A 17689-nucleotide genomic window follows, 5' to 3' on the forward strand; every position below is an offset into this window, starting at 1 on the left:
TTTCTTCACTGTTTATCGGTTCTATAGCATTCAGCTGTTCTTTGTTGCAAAGGAATAAAAGTTCAGATTTGAAAATATGCAAGAACAAAGCTGTAGAAATTGCCTGGAATTTCCTCCATTTTCAGCCATCTGGTTTTCATTGCTTTGCTTCTCTCCTCACTCCTCCATACATGTTTACTAAATCCTTTCAACACACATTGACCAAGCTATTGAGCAGTTATAATTAATAGCACAGTTACAGCATTTTCATTCCCCCCTTTGGTAGATCTTTTTGGCTTACCAAGAGCTGCTCATGCTGCTGCTGTTATAAACAAGAGCAATTATATCTGATTAAATGATGACTGCCTCTGTATTTTGGATGGTGGATGCTGAGGAAAAGAGACTCTTTGGACTTGAGTCATTTTGTTGTTGAAAACAGTAAAACCAACATTACATTTTTAATTTTTATTTTATTTTATTTTATTTTTCCCCTTTGGCTCTTTTTGGAGTAATTTAGAATGGAAACATAGCAATTAGTGAAACTGAGTGATCTGCCCTTTCATTTTAGAGCTGAGAGAAGAAACTTCTAGACATTGAACATGTATTCTGTATTTAATTCTGGGAAGACTGTGCTCTGCTCAAGTACTGCTATATAATTCTGGAATCAATATAGCTTGATTGACACAAATTAAGTGACTTCACTGTGAGAGTGGTGAGACACTGGAACTGGTTGCCCAGAGAAGCTGTGGATGTCCCATCCCTGGAATTGTTCAAGGCCAGGTTGGATGGGGCTTTGAGCAACCTGTTCTAGTGGAAAGTGTCCCTGCCCATGACAGGGGGGTTGGAACTGTATGGTCTTTAAGGTCCCTTCCAACCCAAACCATTCTAAGTTTCTATGATTCTATGACTGAATTAAAATAGTCATAGTCTTCATTCCTCTCTTTCTGGGAGAAACCATGCTGGGTCTCCCAGTATATTAAAACAGACTATATCCTTTTTATAGAAAAAGGAAACAAGTCTATTCCAATTAATTAATATGAAATTTTACTCTGTAAGTATTGTGCTGAAAATCAGTTATTAGCTTCCAGCTTAGGAACCAGCTCCAAGGTTCTTCACTATTTTTCAGTTCAATGTCCAATGGGACGTTTTGTAATAGTGTTTTCCAGGAGAAAAGGGACTGGGCTCTTTTTCTGCCATTGTTCTTGAAGTTATAAGCAAAAACCTCTCAACAAAGTCTGAAACCACAGGAAACTCAGCTGCTTTGGGGTTTGAATATGGATTAAATCTTCCAGTTTTTGTGTGCAACCCATTGTGGTTTTGAAAAACTTCTATAAAAATTTAAAGCATGAGATTTTGCTGACTCTATATAGCTGTGAATATTTGAAGACAGATTTCCGTGGTTTAGTTTTTCTGTCTCTCTTCAATGGACTTGGAATAGGAATGTGCTAAGATACTAAGCTAGAATTTCAGTGGAAATTATAAAGCTCTCTCAGGTACTATACCAGCACCATCACATTTCAGTGTTTTCATAAATCTGAAATATTGCCAGTATGTTCTAGTTTTTACCATATTTTGTTCCAGGAGAGACCAGGATAATTAGGAATTAAAAAAGACATTGATACCACAGACTAGTTTCAAAGTGAAGCATTAAGCACATATTGAAGTCTTTTAGTTTACCCACCTTTATTCTCATTAGGGAGCAAAAAGAACAGCAACAGTGAAGATCTGCTTAGCATCATTTATCTTAAGTGTCCAAAAAGAATGAAGTAACATAATGAGAAAGAAATTACTCTTCATGGATTACTCCTACAGTATTTGTCCCAAGGTGTGAGCATTCTGACCCTTCAGAAAGTCTGCCAAAATTCTGTTTTCAATGCTTTTTTTTTTTTTTTTTAAACCTGCATTAAACTAACTAAAGAAATTGTTGACCAGGAAAGGCATACACAACTAAAAGGCATACACAACTAACACTCTGAGAGGCTATGGAGAATGCTGCATGTAAGGAAAAGTGCCTGCAGCAGAGGCAACATTAAGATTGGAAGTTCTAATTTTCAACTGTTCTCACTCTTAAACTAAACAAGGTCTTGAACAGTATTAAATTCTAGACATAGACATTAGATTCTAAGCATGTTCTGATGTGCTGGTTCAAGAAATGTCACTGGAGTAATTTCTCTAAATATATCAGGAAGGAATTTTTGTTCTCTTGGGCAAGATTTCTCAGCTTTTTTTTTCATGGTGTGGACAACATTGCCTTGTCTTCTGAGACATTTGTCACCATCTCAGCTGCCTTTTCAACATACTGCCTCTTCTACCCACCACAACTACATGCTCTAACAGCCACTTACACATCAAGGCCATTTTAGGAAAGTGTTTTTTATATTTTTAGCTTCTGTTAATGTACTTTAGCAGCTGGAAAATAGAGAGAAAAGCCAACACTATGAGACCAGCCAGCTTTTTCTATAAGCCGTCAGCAAAAGCTCTGGGAAGTATCAGTGGTTCACAGATCACATTTTGAGAACTTCTGTAACAGGGATCTAAGTTCACAGCTACAGTGTATTACACCTCAAGTTTTGGACTTGTCAGTCAGAAGCAAAACCTTCCTCAATTTTTATAACAATAGAATTTCACTCAAACCTATCTGATTCCTGGATCAAGATTTCTTAAATTAGAATCCTGTACCATCTTCTTAATAATCATAAAACATAGAAAATCCTAAAATCTTTTTCCTTATCAATTAATCTATTTCAAAATCCTAAGATTGTTTTAATTAATATTTACAAAGCAATAATCTTTATATACCCAATGCTATCACTTTAATGACTTTAATATACCTTTGCATTTAATATAGTGCCACTAGTATATGTATCACCTCATAAGCTTGCAGGAAATGAGGGCTACCCAATCACAGCCTGCCTGGAGCTATATGGGAGACACATCAACTTCCCTTCTTGCCTCCTTTTCCATTAGTCATACTGCTTGCTGTCTGCAGTCTTGAGTTTTAAGCTTCCTTGCTCTTACCAGAGGAACCATTTTGCAGAACACATGCTGTTCTTCCTCCTGTGCCACTTAAATCTCTGTAGACAGGCAATTTCCTCCAGACTGAAGGGGCTAGAGGACAGGATTTGTGTATAACGGGAAGGGAGCTATTTCCCCTTTTCTCAATTGCAACCCTAGGAGTGGATGAAAGGTTCTTAATCTATGCCCATTTCGCTTGTTCCCCTCCCCCCCAACTACTGCTCCATGTCCCGATCCTCATCTACATTGATCACCTCGTAGTTTTGGGGGTAAACTACATACCCAGGGCAGCTTTAAAACAGCTCCATGCTGGCAGCAAGATTACCACAGTGGTATGGATTAACACACAGACTAATTCAGCAAGTGTTCATCAAAATTCTCAGACAACTTTTGTAACAGCAATCATATAAATACTGCCCTATGTAATTTTTTTAAACCATCTAATAATTTCTGTGTCAGAAATGACGGATTGTCAATCTCCCACCATGCACTCTCAGCTCCAGTGATGCTGTTGCCTGTCAATTACAGAGAGATTTCCATCCACAAAGTTATTTTCAAAAATTAGTAAAATATTTCTGTTCTAGCACCAGCAATATAGACACTTGTACAAAGTTGGGGTTGTAATATTCCCATAAGTAACTCTTGCAATGCTTTGGTGAAATGTGTCAGCCTGTTTGGCTCTGCTTGTCAGACTCAAAATCCTTACCATCCAATCAAACGATTATTTTTGTCTTTATCATTCTTGGATGCTGGCCATATTTGATTTTTAACATCAACTTTCTCTGTGTAGCAAAAATCTACTAATACACACAAAGATATACCTCTGAATAGCCTGCTGTCATATAAAGCATACATACACCTACCAATACACACTCTGAGGAAAATCTACCACCTGGACAACATTGCATGTTTTAAACAGTCCAACGGTATAAATAAGTCTCTTTCAGATCTGCTGCACTACCACATGAGAGTAAATGCACCTGTGTACAGCTGGGAATAAAGACAATATGTATACAGTAAATCTTCAAGACTTGACAGGCCTAGGTCTATTTAAATAAACCAGGAGAACCTCATGACAGATATTTTCTGTTGTAGAAGGTACATATGTGAATCTCCGCAGAACAAGAATTGCTATTTTTAGTGTCAGGATTGTGGAAGCAATCTGAGATCAGGGTGGAACAGGTTCTGCAAGCCTTCTGTGAAAGTGGAAGTTTTAGAAGTCTCTCTAAACTTTACATGACTCTGGGTAAAGTTAAGCTAATCCATAAAATATCTGGCTGCAGGAGCTGAATATGCAAGCAGTCTGAAATCTGCCCTTTGGTTTCAGCACAGTTTTGCACTTCCCAGTTAAGACAACTGTGGCCTGAAGAGGCTGTAAACCCCTGTAATCTGAGAAAGAGCATGTGTGAGGCAGGGCACACTTCCAGACTGAAAGGCTATTTGGTCTGGGGTCATGGCTTATTTAAAATTACTTTTTTTTTTTTTTTTTCATACTGCTAGCTTTGTTTAAATGGCTCTGGGCAACATACCAGGCTACAGTCACTTCACACTTGTGTAACTGTTTTACTTTTCTCATGGAATCCTCAAATCCACTTACTGAGGTCCAAACAGGATCAAAGACCCCTGACCTGGCTATCCTCACCTGCACTAACAGCACCGTGCAGCCTCGGGGGCCACTGGGGACTGTCTTTTCTGAGGCACTGTATTATGCAATTTTTCTCACTTTCATCACTTTTTCTCACTTCACATTCACTGCAAGGAATCCCAGGGTGTGTGAAACAGATCTGATAGCCCAGACAAACCAGCCTTTGGTTCTACAACCTAGGGAGCATCTCAGGCTCTTATCTACATGTTGTGCTTGCAAGCCCCAGTTTTTCAGTAATTTTTCCAGATTAAAATTTCCAGACCTAGCATCTAAGCATCCTAACCAGATGGATCCTGCTTGCCCCAGCTTCATTAAGAGCTTTCTGATTAGTTTGCCATCTTCACTGATGATCACACCTCCCCTACATCCTGAAAACATATACTCCTGGTGATAAGATACAAGATGCATACCTTGGGGGGCAGGGATCCAGGCTACAGGCTTTCAGCAGCTGTGGAGGACGGCGGCTCATTATGCACAATGTTTCATCTGCAGTCTCCCTGGTTTGCTTGTTCAGGCAGGTCACCACAGCCTCCTGGACACCTGCACACAAAAATGCATGGTCACTGCCAGCTCCCGGTACCCAGAGGGGCATCCAAGGGCAGAGACAGCTCCACAATTCCTTTTCTCTCCTCTGTTGGGAACAAGCCTTCAATTGTAACTCTTGTAATTTTCCTGTAACAGTCACACATTGCCTACTGCACCTTATGTGTCTGGTTTCCCAGCTGACAGGGAGATGGTCTAATCAAAACTCTGCATGGGATGCTGGGCTTGTCCTTGCTCTCATTCTCGCTATGTGTCTCAACAGCATTGAGAAGTCTGTAGGTTCGTTCACTACTTACCTTGCCTGGGCAGAAAAATGTACAGTGCTCTCCAGTGATGCCTCCATTCATAGTAAGTGCAGTCATGCTGTTTATTTGTCAGCCAGGCAGGTTAGGGTGTAAAGATAGCCTTGATGTTGGCATGCTATATTTTAAGAAACTAAGATTGCTCTAAGTACAAAAGTAAAGCAAAACAAGGTCAGGTCTCAGCTATTTTTCTATATCCAAACTAACACCTGCACTGGAGATGCAAAACTGCCAGATGTGTCTGAGAACTGGTACAGAAGAGTGGTAGCTGTGAGGACTAAGAGAGAAGTTGGAAGATTGGATGATTACGCTACAACTTGGAAAATGCTTGTTGATACCAAATTTGTCATGTACTCTTATGCACGCCAGTTACTCTGTTTCAGTTTTCCTGTAAAATAGGCATATCAAGATTTTTTGGATCACATGGTTAGAATGATAGAAAATCAAGCATTGCAGCACTACATGTTATAGGAAAGACTACTTAGTGAAAGAAGTCTGCTGGATCTACTTCTTCCCCGGGGGTTGTGTGGATAGTTATTTGCCTAAATTCCCTAAAAATCTAATCCACAGTGGTTCAAGCAAGATAGAAGTATGCTCTTTACATTCATCCAAACATCCTGAGTTGGGAAAAGGTTAGCTGAACTCACAATTGCATCATCTTTTCAAAATCAGCAATTAGTTTTCCAAAATATCTTACAATCTTTTGAAGATACCAGTGGGGGGAGGGGGGAAGAAAAAAAGTGGGAAGCTCAAACAGCTCCACGAGCAGTGTAACAGAATCATCAATGCTTTTTGCTATTTCTAACGCCAGAACACACGTCATTAGGCAAACAATGACATCATATTGCTCTACAGGGCCAAAGAACTGTAGTTCATCATAGGTTCTGCACTCCTGAAATCATTCGTAGATTCATTCCTCTTATTCTCAGTGCAGGCTGAAGAGAGGTCCACAGCAAAGTGGCATGCTGAACAATTTATAGGTTTCTATGTGCTTGTGCAAGCCTATTCAGGACATGCCTGTGACCCTATCCCCAAGCATTATCCCTGCTGTACTCAGGTGCTGAAAAGAAGGAAGAAACTTGACATTTTGGGACATTTGGACATTTTTTCGACAACAAAATTACTGAAGACTCTTAAGTCAGCCAACATTGCTATGGGTTTCATTCTTCAGAAGATGGCCACATACTTTCAAACCATTTTTCTATTCAAGTTATCTCCCAAAACACATTTATACATAAACAATACGTTCTCTGCCCTGTCTTGTTCAGTATGTTTCCAACCCAATTGTTTTTCTGTTGAGTATATAGCAAAACGAGGCATATGGACTCCCCCCTGGGACAGACTGCTCCTGTCTGCAGAACAGAAGCAGTTTTCTAACTGGTGGGAAATGGCACTGTTGGCACTGTGTTGAAATTATTGGTCTCTACTTTGCATTGATCACTTGAGCAGGCCTAAATAGCAAGACCAAACTGATGAACACAGGGGAAAAGGACCACTAGTCCCGAGGAAGGGAAATGTTGGAAAGTACTTCTCTTAACTGTGTGGAAAGAAACCACTGAGTTCTGCATACTGACAATTTCATTGTTTGATAGGGATAAGGCTAAACACATCTGTTATGTGCTTTTCAGATCAGAATTTTGTAAACTAGGTCTATTTCCACAGTTTCAATTTCTCCTCTCTGAAGTGTGTCACTAATGAGCTGTTGACCAATGATTATCAATTATCTCAGCGCTTTTGCATTGCCTGGTTCGGAGCTGACTATCCAACTCTGATTGACTGTGAGGTCTTGAATTCAGCCTCTCCTCCATTTCTCCATCCCAACCCAGATGATTTCATAGAATCATAGAATATCCAGAGTTGGAAGACTTTATCAAGCTCATGGAGTCAAGCTCTGAAACTACTGCTCTTCAGCTTTTACTATACAACTGTCCCCAAACCCCACAGTGTGCTCATTAGGACCACATCAGGAGTTGAACTCGACCCTTGTGGATCCCTTACAACTCTGATTCTACAATTCTATTACCCATGCTTCCTCCTGTCACCTAAATTATCTCTGATTGTATTTCCAACAATTTTAGTCTATTCTACCAGCATTCCACTCTGCTCATTGTGATTACCACTCAGAAATTCTTGCAAATTTTTACCTTATAAAGATTCCAGTATGACTATTAATCCTGTCTGATGGCCTGGGTATTGAAGAAAAAGGCTCCTCCTGAACTTAGCTAGTCCGTTGTTCCTAGATCTGGTAATGACAGAGATTGCTGGCTATAACAGTATGTGCCAATGACTAAAAAAAAATCTAGCTTGCTCTAGCAGTAAACAAATGTGCTCAAAATCACTTTTTTCAGCTTCTCCTTGAATCTCACATGGAATTCATTTCAGCATATTGATAACATCTATCCTCTGTTTTTGATAGGTCAATGAGGTGATTGGTTACAAACTTTAAATCAACAGAGGGATCACTGTACCTTTAGAGGATATAAAGAGCTACTGTCTGTCAGAAACTCCACAGTATGGAGACTACTAAAAAAAGTGTATGAACTTCAAGAAATTTGCTTGTCAAGTAAGTGAATTCTAAGCACTATTATGGACAATATTACCAGAACAAAAGCTGTTCTCTTTAAAATTGCTTTCTCTGAAAAAAAGAAATCAGTTCTGAGTGGGAAATTGCAATACAAAACGGTATAAGGGTGGGACATGAATCTAAGCAGTTTAAGTTAACTTTCAAAATACCATCAAATGAGATTTTCTATGTTTATATCTACCAGAATAGAATAATTGTTACATGATATTTGATGACAGCTCTGGGAAATGCAGCCACTAACAGCAGACTAAATGACTAACTAATTCCTTCTGGTTGCTACTTCTAGGAGGTGAAAGGTTACTTCTGCATCTATCCAATTTCTTCTCTTGAGATTCCAAAACCAATAAAATTAGTTTGACCTGTCTTGCACCTATGGCTGCAAAAGTATCTGACTTAGCATCTGCTAATCTGCAAAATTTGGAGCTGACATCAGACAAAAAGAAATCTTGGCTAAAGGTTTTTGCTGACAATTATAAAGCAAAATGTCTCTGTCATTTCAGTCTATGTTGGAAAAATATGCACATAATCACTGTATTTAGAGAAATGACTTCATTTCAACAGGACATTTCTAGAAGATATTCAGGTTTCAGTATTCACAGCGCAAATGTGACAAATCATTAGTGCTCACTAGTAGACTCAATATGTGACAGATACTCCTGTAAAGTCAGTGTTCATCACCACTTAGCATACATTAGTGTCAGATTTTTTATGTAGGAATCAAAGCAATAGAGGCAATGATATGACAACTCTTTGTGAACTGCTCTAAACACTGACTACCATCAGCAAGATAATAGTAAGCTTAGAAACCTCTTGCATTATTTTCCATTAATTATTACTGTTGTTTTTAAGTTTGCAACATATTACTTGTAAATCTGTGCAGATCAAACTCTTAAGCATTCATAAGTTATTGAGTGGTTTCCAGTCCTAGAGTATTCATTCTGTATTTATGTATATGTAGCCTGAAACTTCTCATGTAAAAAGAGAGCACCTAACAAAATCAAGATTTAGTTTAAAAATAATGGAGAGAGCTTATTTTTTCAGAACTAGCTAGACAAAATGATGGAAAAAATGAATATCAGAGAACTGCACATTAGTATTCCCTAACTAATGGATCCTGTGACCTTGATTAACACTGAGAAGCTCCAAGCATCAAGTCTGCTAGCTTCAGGCAATTACACCATTAGTACTTTTTTACCATATGTTTTCTTAGCAGTGAGATCAGAACTAGTGGCACTTAGTGGTAGGAGTTACAGAACCAGCTGAGCCCTTACAATATCAATAATCAAATGCATCTGCTATGGGAGGACCATTTGTTTCCACGTCTATATTTGCACAGCACAAGTCAAGAGATAAAAACTAAAAATGACACATGATTCTTGCCTGTATCACAAGATCACTTCAGCAATTTTTGTGTGAGTGCAATCTGAATGATCTGCAGATACATAGAAACAGTAATACATGAAATATTGATCATTCTTGGTGACAGCCAGAACATGGAGCCTCAAAGTCCTGTGTAAAACATGTCATGCACTTGGGCATTTTACAGTTTTCATCCAAGCCTTTTCAAATAGATGTATCAAAGCAACAAGTCCATGGGTGTTCTCACTGAAAAGCATGCACTTAAAGAGGGAAAGCACATGCAACACAGAAACATTTTGCACTTACCTCCTCCACAGGACTCTGAGCACTCTGTAAAGCCCTCATATTCCCAGTCATAGAGCTCATCAAATTCCTGCAAGCTGCCATAGAGCAGGTCGGTTTCCTCTGGGGTATATTCAGTTGCCTCTCCACTGCAAGGGCCACTGTAACAGGCTCTCTGAGACACAGGTTTTGGACCTTCACATTCATCAATGGGCAAGTCAGCGACAGACTGAGAGAAAGACAGGAGCACCTGACATTTCACAAGCCGCACCTGGCTGCCCACTCCACAGGTGACACTACAGGAGGACCAAGCCTCAGGAATAAACCTGTGATGGAAAGAGCGAGCACAAGGTGAGCAATGTCCATAAACAACCAGGCAAGCAAAAGTAGCATAGGCCAGTCCAAGCCAAAGTCCGTTTAATGAAAAATAAATGCTTCACCTTATCATCATGCTATAATGAAATACACATAAAAACCATGATGTAGGAGTTGAGCTGGCAACTCACCAGCAACAGTAGAAAGGCTCTCAAGAACTTTTGGAGTATCTCGTCTCCAGATAGGAAGACAAATGCTGAGAGCACCTATGCTTATCCTAAAAGCTCTCAATGTAAGGAGTCCTGGAAACTCCTGATGTGCATCACAATCCCACTAACTACTTTTTTTTAGGATTCAACCTAAAGCACCTTTGCCTTAGGTGATAACACAGCTATGTCATTAAAACTTACTAAATAGGCTGTTATATACTAGGTACAGTGTTCTGAGGAAAATAATGTCAACCATTGAACTTGTGCTGCAGAAACTGTCTTTAAGACTTAATTCAAAACCATGAAAAGAGAAAAGCCCACCATCTCTTTAGCTTTTTACTATTATTATTATTTTTCCTAGTGCATTTCATTTCCCTTCTCATTATTAAAAGGGTGTTCCATTTCTATTCTGGATTTCTCTGACTGTTACTCTTGTCTCTCTGATTAGGAACCCTTACATACTCCAGATTTTTGCCTCTGAAGGTCTATATATACGTTAATCAAAACACTTTGCAGCTATCCTTACAATAAGCAAAACAGACCGAATTCTATACTTTTGGTGCCATTTTCCTCAAGAATGGCATTGCCTTCCAGGGCAGAAGGCAATACATACATCTGTTCCACAGAGTAGGTCTACCTAAAGCTATTGGAAATTCATTTCTTACCTTGAGAATCCTATGAACAGCCTGATAGGGAGAGAAAGGAAATTTAGTTTTGTGATTATCATCCTTTACAGTTTTTGTATGCACTTTTTTTTTTATTGTTGTTTAATCCACTACCTTTCTCTAGTTGACAAAAGGACCTTCCATTCACTAAGGAAAAACCTGAATCCAAAACCAAGAGGGGAACTTGGTGCCCCCACAGCCTGTATGTACCAGGAGCCCTCACCGGAAAAACTTGGTCTCTTAGAGTAGATACTGTGCATTTCTCTACCCACTTTTTGTGGGTGCTTATAACATGTTGTTATAGCCCTCGTATCCATTGCTAGCACTATACACGGGAAGTAATACAATGGAAATAAATGGATTTTATATATTATTGGAACATTTGGAACTGCTCTTTATACTGCTCTCAAAACTGCAAGATTTCATTCTGAAGGAAAACCTTTGAGAAACTAACAATGAAACATTTCTCTATCCTAAGACATTCTATCTTGCAAATGACAAAGATTGGTTTTGTTTCAAAGACCGTTAAAGTCCAGTGGAGGGCCACAAAGATGATACAGGGTCTGGAGCATCTTCCCTGTGAGGAAAGGCTGAGAGACCTGGGTCTGTTCAGCCTTGAGAAGAGAAGACTGAGAGGGGATCTCATCAATGTGTATAAATACCTGAGGTGTGGGATACAGAGGGATTTGGCCAACCTCTTTTCAGTGGTTTGTGGGAACAGGACAAGGGGCAATGGCCACAAGATAGAGCACAGGAAGTTCTGCACCAACATGAGAAAGAACTTCTTCACGGTGAGGGTGATGGAGCACTGGAACAGGCTGCCCCGGGAGGTTGTGGAGTCTCCTTCTCTGGAGATATTCAAGGCCCGTCTGGACGCCTACCTGGGCAGCCTGCTCTAAGGAACCTGCTTTGGCAGGGGCGTTGGACCCAATGATCTCTCATGGTCCCTTCCACCCCCTACAATTCTGTGATTTAGTGATTTTTCATTTTGAAGGGATTATAGTTTTTAACAGTACAGGTGGGCCACTCATTTTCTCTGTGCTATTATTATAATGCTATTTTGATGCAGAAAACCTCCTGTCACAGATTAAACAGTTCATGTCAGCCACTGTGATTTAGATACTTTGATTAATTTGAACATAAAGTTTCTTGGCATGACAAACTAAGATGTAAAAATCTTAAACAGGTTACAAAAAAAGTCACTGTGGATGTCTTCATCAAAAGCCCTATTCCCTGTATTTTTTAACATTCAGAATTGTTGAGTAACTTTGCTTTGTTGAAGGGCTGCTGTATTCCAAACCAAAAGGGATTATATTTTGCCAGGCATTAAAATTACTCATTTAGAAAAACAGAGACACTTTACACACTCAGTATTTACACATGATGTATATCACCCATACAAACACAGGAACAAAAGAGAAAGGAAACAAAAGAGAAGTAAGAACATTAATAAAGCATACTGGATTCTTTTTGAAATGATACTTGACCTACAAATGCCACATATTACTTTATTTTGCCCTTGTCAGCAACTCATAATGCAAATATTGGAATACCTTCAGGAAATTATAATTTATTCAGCTTTCCAGGCTCAATTTCTACATTTTAAGTAATACATTTGAAACGCAATTTTATTGAAATATAACTGCTGGCTGCTGAAGCACAGAGTGAATTGGTAGAACCAAGAGGTGAAAGCAGGAAAAAAAAGAGGGGGGAGTGGGAGAAAAAAAAGCACAAACAACAACAACAACAAAATACAAAATCTCCAAACAGGAGTTGTCATTATATATTGAACATTTATGTGATGTGAATGTATAGTATAAATATATACACTGGTTCTGAATTTTCCATCATCCTTAATTTAATTACAAAGGAAATTACAAAGGCTTTGAGATATCTTTGTGTGGTCATTAATAATAAATGTTGCCAAATGGTGAGCACAGAACATAAAAAGTATGTGAATAATAAGCAGTCAATTCCATGGGTTTAAAATTATTTGTTCTGCATATAGCATATCTTCCACTGTGCACTATTGTGCTTTTCTGTATGCTCACAACTGTGTCTTCTTTGAAAACTAAAGTGGCGAAGGTTTATAGAGAAGGAGATATTTTAGAAAACAGGAAATGATTGAGGTGCTTCAGATGTCATTGTACATTGTTTAATTAAATCCTGCTTTAACACCAGTCCCTGTAATAACAGCCATAATAAGTAAGACAAACACAATGACTAGTTGCTGTGTTGTTACAGTAGTAGCTATCAGCCAAAGCCCAACTGGGCTAATTGCTGCACAAATAAAAACAAAAAGATGACTTTTGCCTCAAACAGATTACTTTGAATATTTTATGGCTCGTAGCAGACTTCCCAGTGATTAGCATGTTACTATTGCATCAAAATTCATCTTTTATTCCTCTGCACAGAAAAATAACACTTTTTCCCTCACAGAAAAATGCAGAATTGAGTGTATTCTGAGCTCTGTTGAATATTTTAAAGAGAAGTCTTTTGCTCCCACTTTAGAGAGAGCAGTACTGGGTGAAGTGAAAGCTGGAAGGAAGGAACATCATGACCTTCCTCTGTTATGATTGACCTAACCATGCCTGCTGCTACCCAACTGCATGAGTGTTGCCTACATTGTGGCACCCAGCTGTAGCTGTGCTATGGCAGAAGGGCACCTCTGCCTACCATTCCCCTGGGCATCTGTGTAGGCAGCAGTTTTCTCAAGCTTGAAAGGAAACAGGTTAGAATGAAAGGTGGAAAACTATCATTTAAAAAAAAAAAGATTTAGAAATTGATATCTCTTGTAAACAAATGCCTGTGCTTGTTTCCTTGACCTGGAGGCACTTATGGTGATGGACCAACAACCATTTCCCATTACAGGAACATGCTGGCAAAATAGCAAGTTCTGGACTTAAACAATGAATTGCATTTTTGGATCTTCTTTTTTGTTTGATAGCTGTTAATGCTTCACATTGTTCACAACATTGATGTTAGCTAAAAGAAATGGATTGTTGCATGATTTACCATGTGCACAAAAGCCTACAATGGGCCACACAGTGCTCTATGAGCAAAGGAAAAGAAATGTAATGCCACTGACATTAACGGACTTCTACAGGATTCACTCAGGTGTGGTACAGTGCAGGTTTAAGTTAATTGCTTTTGTAGGGTAAGACTTTTAAATACATTTTAATGTAACAGCAAAACTAACATGTGTGTTTGTACATATACCACTTAACACAAATGCATTGGTCAACTTTTGAAACACATTGCAGTCCAGCATTCAGGCTGTACACATACAATTTACCTGCAAGCACAAATGAATTTCAGCTGTTCACAGAATCGTAGGCATGTGTGAACACTTGGTAGGTGCCACTTGCCGAGTTCAGTTTTGCAACGACCGTTTGCATTTTTCAGTATTATTAAGTATTAACGTTTACATTTGAGAATGCCTCTTTAGATAACAATTTGCCTAGTAATTTAAAAGAACTTATTTTTAAATTATATAGATGGAATGCACCAAAAAATCCCAGCTTCTGTAGACTAGCTGAGTCATGGCTAAGGATTGCTGTATATTCCCCTCCATGAAGTAACATATAGGTAACTGAGAAAATCAGAAGTGAAACACAAAGACAGATTCAATGCTCAGTAATGTGAGATCTTCCACACAGTTCACAGTGGGTTCAGTTCCAGACACACGAAAAAGAAAGATGGTATAGAGACTGATATCATTTATGCTTTTGAGAATTTTTTTTTTCCACTGCTACTTAAATGACATATTGCCCTCAGCTTTTATTACTTAGTGCCATTTTTTAAAATCCATCATTGGGTAAATCCATTATTTAGGCAAAGGCTGAAATTCTGAGAACCGTACATACAAATAAGACAGGGTGTTCAAAAGCACTGAAACCCATCTCTTAAATCTCTTAAAACCAGATACTACTGGTGTAATAAAGTTCTCATTAGCTTGTTCAAAGGCTTAGTAGACTTCTGTGCCAGAACTAGTAACTCAACTCAGACTTCCAGTCTCCTTGTCTTGCACTGAAATGCAAGCCTGTCCTTCTTCTTCAGGAGAGGCCACCTTTCTATGGGATTTAACATGTAGGTAATACCACAGGATGCTCACACAGCACTGGGGCTGTTCCAGGAAGTGTAACAGAGGTCATGACCATCTGTCAATAAAATCTCAGGGCTCCATCTGTAAGAGTAATGGCACCAGAGGCACTTGTATAGGTTCAATTCCAATTGGAGTGATTACGATCTATCCCTCTATAGTTTCTCTTCAGTTTAGTTTGAATATGGTCTTTTCTTTCCACTTTGTGTCAAATCACTCTGTATAATTGGTGCTCTCCATAAGCTCACCACTGTCTTAATACCCAGGAAAAGATATCTGATTCTGTCCTTTACAGATATCAGACCTTTATTCTAAGCAGTAGTAATTCTCTAAAGAGGTGTCTTGAATGAATAGTAAGAACTCATTAACTAATATGAGGCTGCTGCACTGCTCATCTCTGTGACCAACCATGTGGATAGTTTCATTGCACATAATTAGATCATAATATGGAGAAGTTTCCCTAAACTCGCTTCTTTCTTTTTGTCATATAACACTGATAAGGAGGACAAACAACAGCATAACATTTGATAGTATCTGTGTGACAACACTACTATTTTGGCAATGCAATAGAAATAATGTACTTAATTCTTGAAGTAAAGCATTTGCAGGCAGTTTCAAATTTACTTATTAACCTGTGAATTTGGTATAGACATAACTGTGGAAACTATTTAACAGTGAAAACCAGAATGGCATAGATTCCATGTCTTTGGAAATGTATATACCTTCTGAAAAGTAAGAAAGAGATATTGGGTAACTCTGCCACACTGGCCTCTCTGTCCAAATCCAGTTCCCGGAGGGCTCTGCCCCCCCACTGATGCATGTCAGGAATTTCCTTTTGTTCCTTACTGAAGTGGCCCCATCACTACGATGGTGCCATCTGGCATCCAGATATTATTGTTTGCCTTTTTTTTTTTTCCCTTCTTTTTATGGCTAGCACGAGGGTTATTTATGGCAATATGTTAGAAGCTGGGTATGGTGTTAACATACAAAAGCATTTCTCAAGAGTTAGTGACAGAAATCTTTTAAACAACCCCCCCACCACCCATAAAACCAATCTCATTACACGCAGAAGAACCCATGCTTTTTAAGTCATGACCACTGTTCTTTCTGACTCCACTGTAATGCTGTGCTGGTGTAATCAGCTACAGTGCAAGAGGTCAGACAGAAAGATACTGTGGCTTCTCTCTTTGATAATGTCTTATCAAAGACAGAAATAGAAATATAGAAATAGAAATAATGTATTTTTGAGGCCTACTGAATGGTTGCTTCAGAGATGGACAGCAATAGGAGAACAATACATACAATGCCATAAGACAGCAAGGACTTCTCCCCTTACACCTTTGTCTTAGCAGAGATTACAGTACTTGCTTACTGGTCTGGAGTATTTCCTATTAGTTCTGTCAAAAATTAATATTTAATTGACTCTGTGTATGGATGCAGCAGGTCAAACACAAATTTAACCGTCCCATCTAGCCTCCAAGTGGCTGAACTGGTTGTAAGTAATTCTTTGACCAGCAGAACCAATGAAGACCATTTTAACATGGATTTGGATTTTAAGGTTGAAAGTCCAAGTGGATTCTCTGATTTCTCTTGTGGACCAAACTCTTTTAGAAAGTGTTCCTTCAGATGGGGAATTAGTAGGCTGACAGTTTTCTACCCAACCATCTATTTCAGTGAAACATGCGGGAAACTACCACTGAATTTCCTGGTGAATATTAACCAAATTTGACAGAGGGGTAAAGTTCCTTGTGATAACTTTATACCTCTGTCAAATTCCGTTAATAGCAATAAATTCAGACATAACTGAGGGAGGAGGAAGGCAAATGACAGACAGACATATACAGACAAAATTAAACTCTAAGACTTGTTTCCTTTGGAAAATCCTGAAGAAATAAACAATGGAAGTCATTAGACGCAGACGGAATAAAACTGCGGCATCTGCTGCCCTAGCAGCACAATTTAGAGAATGATCACAAATTACAGGTAGAAGGACAGTGCAAAAAATGTATGTAGCTTCATAGTTTGCAATTTCATAACAAAAAATTATTCAATAGAAAGTCATTATAATCGCAAGGCAGCATGAGACCTCAAAATATACAAGAAATTTTGTGGAAAATTTCTGCTTTTGCTTTTAAGTTTCCAATCAAAAGTAAACTTTGAGGAGGACAAAACAGTTGCTTATAGATGGGAATTGCTTTCTTTGCCTGAAGAATGACAATGAAGAAGAGATGACAGTGTTAGGGGCAAAGTGTGGTCTGCTGGCTACAAAGAATTATCCTGTCTGTAGAGGAGAAGGGGGGCAGTGACTTGATGACATAAGAAAGCTCAGGAAGAACATCAGATGAAGTATAGGAGGATGAGTCCTTACTGACATCTACCTATGTGCAGTCATGAAATCAGCTGCTATTGCATCAGTACAGAGCAAGCAGGAAAATCACATAAACATATCTTGTCTGAAGAGACTTCCAGCATTTCAGCTTCTAGCAGATACACTCACAAACTCAGTACTGCCTTCTCAGCACTTGGCTTACCATTTCTCTGGAGGTCTCCTGCTTTACAACTCCTCCCTCTCCACTCCATGCTGTCTCTCCTCTCCCCACCATCTCCCTGACAAACTGAGGTATAGGGTCTCAGAGAAAGCCTGTCCTGGCTCCCTCAGCTCAATTCCCACCCTCAAACCAGCTCCACT

The 17689-nt window shown here is 38.9% G+C and overlaps 1 protein-coding gene across 1 annotated transcript in view; it reads right to left on the reverse strand.

Annotated features, from left to right (window-relative positions):
* The window catches only part of LOC310889524 (ADAMTS-like protein 1), a 204627-nt gene that overhangs the window by 76675 nt on the left and 110263 nt on the right, over nucleotides 1–17689 (reverse strand). The window contains exons 14-15 of the mRNA XM_083817104.1: nucleotides 9734–10035; nucleotides 5050–5179 (exon numbers count right to left, since the gene is read on the reverse strand). Of these exons, the coding sequence (XP_083673230.1) occupies nucleotides 5050–5179; nucleotides 9734–10035 (432 nt within the window). The remainder of the gene's footprint in view (nucleotides 1–5049; nucleotides 5180–9733; nucleotides 10036–17689) is intronic.

Source organism: Anser anser (genome assembly GCF_964211835.1).
Source record: "Anser anser genome assembly, chromosome: Z".
In the NCBI taxonomy this organism is placed as follows: domain Eukaryota; kingdom Metazoa; phylum Chordata; class Aves; order Anseriformes; family Anatidae; genus Anser; species Anser anser.